General features: G+C 46.9%; 1 protein-coding gene across 1 annotated transcript in view; it reads left to right on the forward strand.

Annotated features, from left to right (window-relative positions):
* Positions 1-12,466, forward strand: part of shank1 (SH3 and multiple ankyrin repeat domains 1) — an 88,799-nt gene that overhangs the window by 45,456 nt on the left and 30,877 nt on the right. Inside the window, 1 exon segment of the mRNA XM_061224038.1 lies at positions 10,640-10,722. Within this exon segment, the coding sequence (XP_061080022.1) occupies positions 10,640-10,722 (83 nt within the window).

A 12,466-nucleotide genomic window follows, 5' to 3' on the forward strand; every position in this document is an offset into this window, starting at 1 on the left:
AAAAAAAGAAAAGAAATACTGTTATAGATATTTATGTTATTCACCAATATGTGTAAACTAGTATGCTTTATTAATGATCCAATGGAATCAAGTCTTAAATTCCCCCCCCCTCAAAAAAGTTCACAATTATTGGCACCCCTGGTTTAATACTTTGTGCAACCACGCCTGGCAAATATGATAGCCGTGTGCCTTCTCCTATAATTGGTGATAATGTTAGAGAACACATTTGGAGGCCATTCCTCCATGTAGAACTTTTCAAGAAATCCTTGGGTTTGTGCTTACAGACTGCCCTCTTCAGTTCAGACCACTGGTTTTTGATTGCATTTAACTCTAGAGACTAAGATGGCCATTGCAGAACATGGATGTTGTTTTCACTTAAAGCTGGGGTAGGCGATCTTTTGGCACGAGCAGAATCTGGGCAGAAGAAGAAATATTTTGAATGTATACAGCGGCAAAAAGCCCACCCGCTCCTCTCCAGTCAGACTCTCGGGGACGTGTGCCACAATTTTCATCGGCAGGTAAGGCCGGCTCCTGGCTGAGAGCTGCCCTTGTTGGATGAAAAGCGGAAGTCCCTGAAAATCTGTCCTGGGACAGTCACAGATATCAGATTTTTTTCCCCCCCCCCGAGCAGTTGGTTTATTGCTAGCTGTCGGAATGTGAAGAGAATTTAACCAAATATTACCAAAGAAAATCGCCAACCTCAGCTTTAACTTTGGAGACATTCCTCTGCTTCTTAAAGGAGCAGCCGTCTTTCTGACAGCCACCAGATGCCGGCAACTGCTCAATCTTTTTGGTCGAAAGAATATTAATGCGGTAATTACAAGCTACTGTATGTTGGAAATGTTGTATTTGTTTTTTAGCTGAATAACAAAGTACCAGAAGTTTGGTTAAGGGGCTAATAAAAACTGGTTGGGAGGTGCCTTGGTACCCCTCAGTGCTGAGTGACCGAGTTTGACCCCCCCCCCCCCCCCCCCGGGACACATGGCAGAATTTGTGGTACAACCATCTGTGGGAATAAGGAGCAGGACGTACTCATCCTCTCTTCACAATGTATAGGAGGCAGGAGCTGTTCTCTCTCTATCAATCAATCTCTCTCACAGACACACACAGCCACGCATGCACACGCACACACACATACGTGCACACATATGCACACTGACATGCACACACACATACGTGCACACATGCACACTCACACGCACACACACACATACGTGCACACATATGCACACTGACATGCACACACACATACGTGCACACATGCACACTCACACGCACACACACACATACGTGCACACATATGCACACTCACATGCACACACACACATATGTGCACACATATGCACACTCACACGCACACACGTGCACACATGCACACTCACACGCACACACACATACGTGCACACATATGCACACTCACATGCACACACACATATGTGCACACATATGCACACTCACTCACACGCGCACACACACATACGTGCACACATGCACACTCACACACACAAACATACGTGCACACATATGCACACTCACACGCACAGACATACGTGCACACATATGCACACTCACATGCACAGACATACGTGCACACATATGCACACACACATACGTGCACACATATGCACACGCAGACACACACATACGTGCACACATATGCACACGCAGACACACACATACGTGCACACATATGCACACGCACACACACATACGTGCACACATATGCATACGCACATACACACATACGTGCACACATATGCACACTCACACGCATACACACATACGTGCACACATATGCACACGCACACACACACACATACGTGCACACATATGCACACGCAGACACACACATACGTGCACACATATGCAGGGAAGGGACAGTATGACAGTCGGAGTTCAGATGCTGCATGAACAGCAATAAGTGGAAAAGGTAGCACCATGAGAAAGAGACAGAGAGAGAGAGAGAGAGAGAGAGAGGGAGAGAGAGAGACAGGGAAAGGGAGGGAAAAAGACAGAGAGAGTGACAGAGAGAGGGAGAGAGAGGGAGGGAGAAAGAGATAGAGAGTGACAGAGAGAGAGGGAGGGAGAGAGGGAGGAAGAAAGAGAGCTGACAGAAGGAAACACTGACACACAGGAAAGCAAGAATTTACAGAAATGATGTGAGTGCTTCTTTCTCTCTCCCTCTCTCTCTGTGTTGACCTCATCCCTGCGTTCTCTCTCCCTCTTTCTGCGTAGCTGCGTCAATGCCTCCTACTTCCCTCTCCCCCTCTCCCATTCTTTCATTCATTCTTTCTGTCCGCTTTGTTTACGGACAATACGGGCTACGAGTGCGTGTGCCTGAACAGTGGAAATGGGAAGGGAGGGATTCAGAGAGGATGAATCAGAACAGAGAGATTCAGAGAGGAGGAGTCAGAACAGAGAGATTCAGAGAGGAGGAGTCAGAACAGAGAGATTCAGAATGGTGGAATCAGAAGAAAGGGATTCAGAGAGAGGAGGAGTCAGCAGAGATGGATTCAGATAGGAAGAATCAGAAGAGAAGGATTCACCTTGACTATTTATGCAAATAAGGGAAGGGTAGCAGTAGCAGTGAGGGAAGGGGAGTTCAGACAGATAGTAGCAGTGAGGGAAGGGGAGTTCAGATGGTAGCAGTGAGGGAAGGGGAGTTCAGATAGTAGCAGTGAGGGAAGGGGAGTTCAGACACTAGCAGTGAGGAAAGGGGAGTTCAGATAGTAGCAGTGAGGGAAGGGGAGTTCAGACACTAGCAGTGAGGAAAGGGGAGTTCAGATAGTAGCAGTGAGGGAAGGGGAGTTCAGATTGTAGCAGTGAGGGATGGGGAGTTCAGATGGTAGCAGTGAGGGAAGGGGAGTTCAGACAGACACTAGCAGTGAGGGAAGGGGAGTTCAGACACTAGCAGTGAGGGAAGGGGAGTTCAGACACTAGCAGTGAGGGAAGGGGAGTTCAGACAGATAGTAGCAGTGAGGGAAGGAGAGTTCAGATAGTAGCAGTGAGGAAAGGGGAGTTCAGATAGTAGCAGTGATGGAAGGGGAGTTCAGATTGTAGCAGTGAGGGAAGGGGAGTTCAGATAGTAGCAGTGATGGAAGGGGAGTTCAGATTGTAGCAGTGAGGGAAGGGGAGTTCAGACAGACAGTAGCAGTGAGGAAAGGGGAGTTCAGATAGTAGCAGTGATGGAAGGGGAGTTCAGATTGTAGCAGTGAGGGAAGGGGAGTTCAGATTGTAGCAGTGAGGGAAGGGGAGTTCAGATTGTAGCAGTGAGGGAAGGGGAGTTCAGACAGATGGTAGCAGTGAGGAAGGGGAGTTCAGATCTTAGCATTGGGGGAAGGGTAGTTCAAATTAGGCTGATACAGTGAAAAGAGCCAATGACTGAATTATCAAACAAGAGTTTGATATATTATTTCTAAATGTGAAATATTAGCTTTCTTGAAGATGTGTCATTTATGGTTATTCTATTGCAGCTGTCACTATTCTTTTGCCTATTTATTGTGGTACAGGACCTTTATAGTATCATGATATATTGATTTCAGTATACATCCTTTATCCCATAACCATGAGACAATACTGTTTACATATTTCTTAAAATATATGTTACAGTATGTTATATTCAGATTTTTGTCCTTTGAACGTACTGACATTTGTCTGTGTCCTTCCCTTTAGTCACATGTACACTGTGGCCATTACATTGTGACAGTATTTCTATAATACTGTCTATAACAGGTCTCATCCTAGCCTCTGTAATATTAAGATGTACTTCTGTTTTCTCACCATCGCTGATCACCCTTCTTTGATAATCATCTCTATTGTATATACCAATGTCAACATTTGTTTCTTTTTGGTAATGAATTTCATAGGCTGGTCACCCCCCTACAGACAAGTGGCGCGTTCCATCTCACATCAGGTCACATCGAGTTGCCGGAGCGTTCCAAACGGAACAGGGGGGCTCGGCTCATTTGGAATGCGCTGGTTTTTATGAATGGGAGAGTGGTGACAGGCAGAGACACTCAGTCACTCACTCACCTGACGTTGTGCTGTGTTGCAGACAGCCCTGGTTGCAGTATTAAACAGCCAGCATTGCGGTTTCCAGCCAATGCAGTGCACCGGCTCGCTTTTTTCATCCAAGGGGATTTTGTGCGTGGGTTTGTTTGTGTTCGTGTGTGTATGTAGGTGTGTGTGCCTGGGTCTGCTTGTGTGTGTGTGTGTACATGCGTAAGTGTGGGTGTGTGGGGGTGGAAGACCGGCTGTTTATATTCTGTGTGGGTGTCAGGTTATTAGACCGTTTGCGAATAAACCCTATCACCCCAGGCCACCCCCCCCCCCCAGTCCTACACTGTCAAAATTACATCATATTCTTGCTCCGTTTTTTTATGTTAAACCTCTTTCCACCCCCCTCCTTGCTTGCTCAAACGCTCCCTCCTTTTCTCTCTCTCGCTGTCGCAGTTAGAGCGCACCATATCTCTCTCCCTCTCTCTCTCCCTCAATCTCCTCTCTCTCCTCTCTCCCTCTCTCTCCCTCTGTCCCTCTCTCTCTCTCTCTCTCTCCCTCTCTCTCAAATATGAAGGGGCTGGGAGAGCCAGGCCCGTGCTCTCTCGCTCTCTCTCTCTCCTCCTCCTCTCCTGGTCTCTCGCGGCTCTCCCTGCCCGTTCGCTCGCTGGAAGACGAGGAGGAGGAGGAGGAGGAGGAGGAGGAGGTGGGGGGGAAATGGCGATGGGGGGAAGCGGAGAGGAGGATCTCTCTCTCTCTCTCTCCCTCTCTTCTTCGTGGCCGTCCCTGGGCCCCAGGAACAGAAGCGTGTGGTTCATTTACAGGTAGCGGTTGTTTTTCTTCTCTGCGGAGGGAGAGAAAGAGGGAGGGAAAGAGGGAGGGAAAGGGGGAGCGGAGCGGACGCAGACTGACAAACGGACGGATAGAAAGACGCACAGACGGAGGGGATGCGTGGTAATTTGTTTGTGTGCATCAGCATGTAATGTCAGCCGTCACAAAGCATTTGGTTAGGGGAATCTGAGGTTTGCTGATTCTGTTTTCTAGGTCTTGTGTTTGTGTGTCTGTGCGTGTGTGTGTGTGTGTGTGTGTCTGTGCATGTATGTGCTTGTACATATGTGCATGCATGTGCTTGTGCATGTGTGAATGTGTGCGTGTGCGTGCCTGTTTCTGTATGCTTGTGTGTGCGTCTATATGCTTGTACATATGTGCATGTGTGTGCTTGTATACATGCTTGCGTGTGAATGTGTGCATGTTTGTGCCAGCGAGTGTGTGTGTGCTGCGCTTGTCATGTATGTGCTTGTGCATTTGTGAGTGTGTGCATGTGTGCGCGCTCATGCTTGTGTGTGTATTTGCTTGTGTGTGTGTGTGTATGTGTGCTTGTGCATGTGTGTGCTGTTGTACTTGTGTGCATGTGTGTGTGAGTGTGTGCGTGCGCTAGTGCAGGTGTGGGCGTCTGAGCATGTGTGTGTGCGCGGGTGCAGGTGTGAGTGTGTGTGCGCCTGTGCTTGTGAGTGTGTGTGTGTGCATGTGTGCGTGTTCTGTCGGTCATTACTAAAAGTGAATGGGACAGAAGGTGCGGTGGCTCTTAAACGATTGTGGCTGTGGTTTCCCTGCTGTTGTGTGGGGGCCTGCTGGTTATGTGAGCAGGCATGCACAGTGTATGCACGGTGTATATCTGTATGGGCGTTATAAATAGATATAAACAGCCATGCTGCAGGCAGAGTAAGAGGCTGCCGTGTTGCACCGTCAGACACAGGGGTGGGGTTGGGGGGGGACGCGGGTGGCGCTAAATTGGGTCCGTTTTACATCAGCTGTGCAAGAAAGAAGTACACACTGACACAGCTGTGCTCAGCCACTGTTTCAGAGCATGTGCGTGTGCAAGGCCACGGAGATTATCACAGGGGCAGCCCGTAGCCTAGTGGTTAAGGTATGGGACCCAGAAGGTTGTGCAAGGCCCTTAACCCCGCATTTCCCCAGGGGGGATTGGCCCCTGCTTAGTCTAATCAACTGTAAGTCACTTTGGGTAAAAGCTTCAGTTTCAGCTTCATGTAATTTTATGGTAAGGCTTTGCCTTATACTCAAATGAAGTGACTGAGTGTGTGTGAGTAAGTGTGTGAATACGCATGTGAGTGTGTGTATGTGTGTGAGTAAGCGTGTGAACATGCATGTGAGTATGGCTGTGAGTAAGTGTGTAAGCATATGAGTAAGCTTTTCAGTATGTGTGCGAGTATGGGTGTGAGTAAGTGTGTGAGTATGCATACCACTGTTGTAACACTTGGTTATTTGAGTTACTGTCACCTTCCTGTCAGATTGAACCAGTCTGGCCATTCTCCCCTGACCTCTCTCATTAGCAAGTCTTTCTCACTCACAGAACTGCCGCTCACTGGACGTTTTTGTTTTTGTGTAAAGGCTTGAGCCTGCCACACATGCTTCAGTTTCTGCTGTAGGACATACAGACTGATGAGATGTTTGCATTAATGAGCTGGTGTACAGGTCTACCTAATAAAGTGTTCTAGATGGATAGATAGATAGATTGATCCGGATTACGGGCATATTAGCGATGTGTTTGTGCAATATGTCACAGCCAAGACAGCGTGTAAACGCCTCTCCGTGGTAACTGACTGTTTGCTACAGTACACAAGCTGACACCACACTGGCTGTGTGATTGGCACTGAGATTCATTCACTGCCGCGCTGACTGGCTGAAAGACAAGGTGACCAGACAAACAGTTCCCGATGCTATATTGTAGTACCGATCATCCTTCTACCCCTTTACCACAGATATGTACTTAGTCACACTTCCTAATGGGAATTGGCATGGAATTTCAATGCCTGAAGGGGGGGGGGGGGGGGGGGGGGGTTAGGTATGAAAACATGGTTTGTGCTCTTCTCCAGTTTTCATTTGGAAATCCATGGGAATTTCATAATTTTAAGGGTTTTTCCTTTTTGTGGATTTATTTTTTTTAACTTTTGTGTTTTTGTTGGCCTGTATTGCACCTTGAGAAGTGCCACGTCAAAGCACATGGCGTTCATGACTGTCTGTGAGAATGCGTTCAGCATTCACAATCCCTCACGCTCTGTCAGAAGCGAATGATCAGTGCTTGAACATGACAACAGTTGGAACACACGGGCTACTCCGCTAGGACTCCATCTGCCCTCGCTCAGAGTGACATTGAGTTACCTCTGGCCAATCAGGGGCGACCATTAAAGGTGCAATAACCAATCACCAGGCACGTACTGTTGGATAACACGTTGGACAATTACTTGCTGCTTGTACATGCACAGTATGCCTCAACAATATGAGCGATACTACACTAAACACCAGTTTGCAGGAGTTTATAGCCATGTATTACAACTGCCACTCATCTTTGCCTGATTGTACAATTGTGCATGACGTACTGTTACCTTTGACACCAGCAGTGTGTGCCTGCGAATGCTTACAAATGCTCATGAATCCATTATAGCGTCAAAGGTGATCATACTGTATGCAGATATCTGACCTGGTGCAGGCAGATCCCGTGGCCCTAAACTCTGAGCTGACGTTGTAATTCACTGTGGATAATAGCATCTGTTCAATGAACGCGGCGTGATGCAGAGTGAACTGAAGAGATACTGCTGTAACACTGCTGTCGCGATCAGGAAGAATTATGGGCGGCCTGTAGCGTAGTGGTTAAGGTGTATGACTGGGACCCGCAAGGTCGGTGGTTCGAATCCCGGTGTAGCCACAATAAGATCCGCACAGCTGTTGGGCCCTTGAGCAAGGCCCTTAACCCTGCATTGATCCAGGGGATTGTCTCCTGCTTAGTCTAATCAACTGTATGTCGCTCTGGTTAAGAGTGTCTGCCAAATGCCAATAATGTAATAATATAATATAATGTAATGTAATTAGTCGTCATGTGCATCACTGGTTTCCTTGTTCATTTAAAAATCTTGTTGACTTGGTGACTTTGCAAGTGGTGACTTTGGTACAGGACTGGGACCTGGAAGGTTGGTGGTTCAGGTTCCGGTGTAGCCACGATGAGATATATGTAGCAATTGGGCCCTTGAGCAAGGCTAACAACTTGCTAACAACTTGCTAAACCACAACAGCGGTCATATTTCAGCTGCCAGCACTCAGGTTTCATACCGGGCAACATTACCGTTGTAGTGAAATATATCACCTTGTTAGCGACTTACTGTACAGCTTCGAAGCTCATGCTTGTGATATGAACTCTGATGTAATTTAACTCAGAACAGGAAGTGAAACTCTCTTTAAGAACCCATGGCCCAAAAAGTGCTAAATCTCTTCTGGGTTTTAGGACTACACACCGTGGTGCTCCATCGGATCCTGACCGTGCTGGTGCCCGCTATGACCAGCAGCCCCTCAGGGCCCAGAGCGACTCACATGCTTGGGTCTGTTTGATTGACCAGCAGGGGGCGCTAGTGAGCATGAGACTCTGTACTCCCTGCTGACGGAAGCTGCCCCATTGCGGGCCACAAGTTTGTCCATGGAGCCACACTTGAAGAGCCTTCCTCCAAACCATGTCAGTGTGAGCCTGGCCTGCAATGTAATAAGAAGCCATTTGCTTTTGAGGAGAGAAGAACGTATGTGTCTGCTCTCCTGTGTGAGGAAGCATCGCTGGCCACACCAGTGTTCAGTGCCTGGATGTTTCTGGGGTGCATTTGTCTTCAGACTTGTCTTCAACAAGGAAAATCTATGTTCAGTTGGATTCAGGAAGGGTGATTGACTTGGCCGGTCACAAACTTTTTTTTTTTTTCACAAACCTGAAAAACTTGGGCTCATTGTCCTGCTGTCCAGTGAGTTTTGAGGTTCTTGGTTGGATTTGAGCTGATGAGATGTTTCCGTACGCTTCAGAATTCATCCTGCTGCAGCCGTCAGAAGTCAGTTCATCAATAACGACAAGTGAGGCAGTTCCAGTGGCTGCCCTACGTGCCTAAGCCACGACACCCCCACCTCCGTGTTTCACAGTCGGGTGCTTTGGATCATGGGCAGTCCCTTTCTTTCGCCACACTTTTGTCTATCCATCACTTTCATACAGGTTAACATTTTTTTAATGTACTCTTTTCAATTTTAAAACCTGGCCATTCTGTTATTGAGATTGGTTTTCATCTTGCTGTGAACCCTCTAATGCTGGCAGTCTTTTCTTTATGGTCATCTTTGCCTTCATCCTGGCGAGTGTTCTTCATCTGTTTGACAGCTGATGAGGGTTTTTATTTCACAGTTGAGTATTCCTCAGGGGCAGCACTGCTGCCTCACAGCAAGGAGGTCTTGGGTTCAAATATGTGCTAACAAAAAAATGCACAGTTTACCAAAAATGACATGATAGCATGGTTCTACTTATCCGGAATACTGTCTATCTATCCAGATAGGTTTGCTGAGATATGAGGAATTTTCTAGATTTCACAACTTTTTTATATGCGATTCACGGTGATATAATGTATGGAAGCATATCGCAGGCAAAATTCTGATGAAAATGAAATACAAAGATGGCAATTTAATTCTATATTTGAATTTACGTACAAATAAATAGACCTGGGCGGCACAGATGGTGCAGTGGGTAGCACTGCCGCGTCACAGCAAGGAGGTCCTGGGTTTGAATCCCCGTCGGCCGGGGCCTCTCTGTGTGGAGTTTGCATGTTCTCGTTGTGTCTGCGTGGGTTTCCTCTGGGTACTCCGGTTTCTTCCCACAGTCCAAAGACATGCAGGTTAGGCTGATTGGAGAGTCTAAATTGCCCGTGGGTATGAGTGTGTGAGTGAATTGTGTGTGTGCCCTGCGATGGACTGGCGACCTGTCCAGGGTGTATTCCTGCCTTTCGCCCAATGTATGTGAATAGGCTCCAGCCCCCCGGCGACCCTGTTCAGGATAAGCGGGTTCAGATAATGGATGGATGGTATTCCTCAGTCATCCACTACAGTGGACTTCCATGGTCATCAGTCCTTTCTTGTTTTCCGAACAACGCAGCAAACATTTGATTTAGACACACCCAATGTTCTGCCGATGTCTCTGATCAGTTTATTGTCCCCTTTCAGCCTCATGACGGTCAGCTTCTCTAGCATTGACACTTATTTGGTCCTCATGTTAGCAGGAACATGCTTCAAATGCAAATTCCACACCTAGAATGAACTAACTAGACCTTTCGTTAGTGTGTTCTCTTGTGCATTAACTAATGATTAAAAGACACACACCTGGCCATATATATGTAATTCCTCCATGGATGTGCATGTAAATACCCTCAAATTGAAGCTGACAGTCTGCCCTTTCAACATTATATCCACTTTTTATGTCCAGTTTTATTTCCAATGTGCTGTAGCACTGAACCAAAACAACACTGTGTCTCTGTCCCAATATTTATGCACTTCACTGTAGATCTGAAGTAATATTGCCGTTATTGCCGACAAAATTATTACCAACATGGGTTGCCACTTGAAAGTGCATGTGACACTTGTGGGATTTGACAGAATTTGTTTTGAAGGATACATGTGTCCAATTACTTTTTGGAGGCACAGTGTTGACATGAAGTGACTAATCACACAGGCAGATGTTGTGAGAATGTTCCGCAATGTTCCTGACGAGTTTCATGTCCGCAGAAGTGATTCATACTACCTATGTGTGGCTCTGACAGCCTCTCTTTCTCTCTGACAGTGACTACATCATCAAGGAGAAGACCGTTCTTCTGCAGAAGAAAGACAACGAGGGGTTTGGCTTTGTGCTCCGAGGAGCTAAAGGTCAGTACTGCTATTCACCACTTGCATTTTTTTCTGATATCTGTTTATATATACTTCTGTAGAAATACAGTGGCTTCAGAGAGGATTCAGACCCCTTCACTTTCTGTATACTTTTTTTGTTTTGTAGATTTGATTTTAGATGGATAAAATTGCCATTTCTGCCCATGAATCTACACTCAGTAACCCATAATGGGAAAGTGAAAACATGTTAACATCTCTTATTTATAAAAGTATTCAGACCCTTAATTCAGCACTTTGTAGAAGACCCTTTGGCTTCGAGTCTTCTTGTGTCAATCTCTACAAGGGAGGCGTCTGTGAACTGCCATCTTCAGGTCTCTCCACAGATACACTACAGGGTTTAAGTCTGGGCTTTGGCTGGGCCACTTAAGGACAGTCAGACTGCCACTCCAGCGTTGTCTTGGCTGTATGCTTCAGGTCCTTGTCGTGCTGAAAGGTGAACCATCACCCCAGTCTGAGGTCATGTGCACTCTATTGCAGGTTCTCTTCAAGGGCATCTCCGTATTTGACTGCGTTCATCCTTCCTTCAATTCTGACCAGTCTCCCTGTCCCTGCCACTGAGAAGCAACCCCATAGCATGATGCTGCCACCACCATGCTTCACTGTAGGGATGGTATTAGCCAGGTGATGAGCAGTGCCTGGTGTTCGCCAGACATAGTGCTTGGAGTTCTGCCCAAAGAATTACATTTGTGTCTCATCAGAAGAGAGAATCTTTTTCCTCATCCTCTCAGAGTCCTTTTAAGTGCCGTTTGGCAAACTCCAAACTCAAGAGTGGCTTCTGTCTAGCCACTCTGCCATAACAGCCTGATTGATGGGGTGCTGCTAAGATGGTTGTCCTTCCGGCAGGTTCCCCCATCTCTGCAGAGGCCTTTCCGAAGCTCTGTTAGGGCCTGTTTCCACTATGCTGCTTTTTACGAGACTTTTTTCAGTTGTTTTCCGTGGGGAGAGAGCGCATGTAGCCGCTTTCGCCAAAGTGCTGCAGCTGGTGTCTTTTTTCAGAGTGCTCCGCCTTCTTTGTGTGGCCACTTTGGGCGCTCGTCAATGTCACTTCCCATGATCCAACCAATCACCGCTTAGATGGGGCGGGACTTAAAAACACCCTAACGACCCTAAATGTTACCCTAACAACAGCTTCGTAAAGTAGTTTCCAATACGACGGCAAGAATATGGAGGAGAAGCTTGTTTTCGCTGTGTCAGAGTATCCTTCGGTTTGTTGAACTCATGTCAAAAATGTTAAGTAAGTAAAATGAACAACAACGACCGATATCTTCCACAACAGACGGACGGTATCCGTTATACGAATGTTTATGTGAGATGTTGTCATAGATACATAACCCACACACACCACTTTTTTTCTCAGTGCACCAAAGAGTTTTTTTCAGGTGCATTGTCCCCCCCTCTGCCAGCGCTTTTTCTGCCAGATACGAAGCGTAGTGGACACACACCCTTTGAGTGACTTTTGGGTTTTGGCCACCTCCTTGACCAAGAAGGGTCTTGCCCATTTACTCAGGAAGAGTCCTGGTGGTTCAAACTCAAAGCTTTAAAAATGGTTTCATACCCATGCCCTGATCTATGCCTCACCACAATTGTACTGTGGACATCTACAGAGAGTTCCGTGGACTTCATGGCTTGGATTTTGTCCTGACATGCAGTGCGAATTGTGGGACTGGCACATTCCGTGCCATTTTTCATTGTTTCTCCATTTTCTGTGGACATGCTCCATTTC

The sequence above is a fragment of the Conger conger genome, chromosome 16, assembly GCF_963514075.1.
Source record: "Conger conger chromosome 16, fConCon1.1, whole genome shotgun sequence".
NCBI lineage: Eukaryota > Metazoa > Chordata > Actinopteri > Anguilliformes > Congridae > Conger > Conger conger.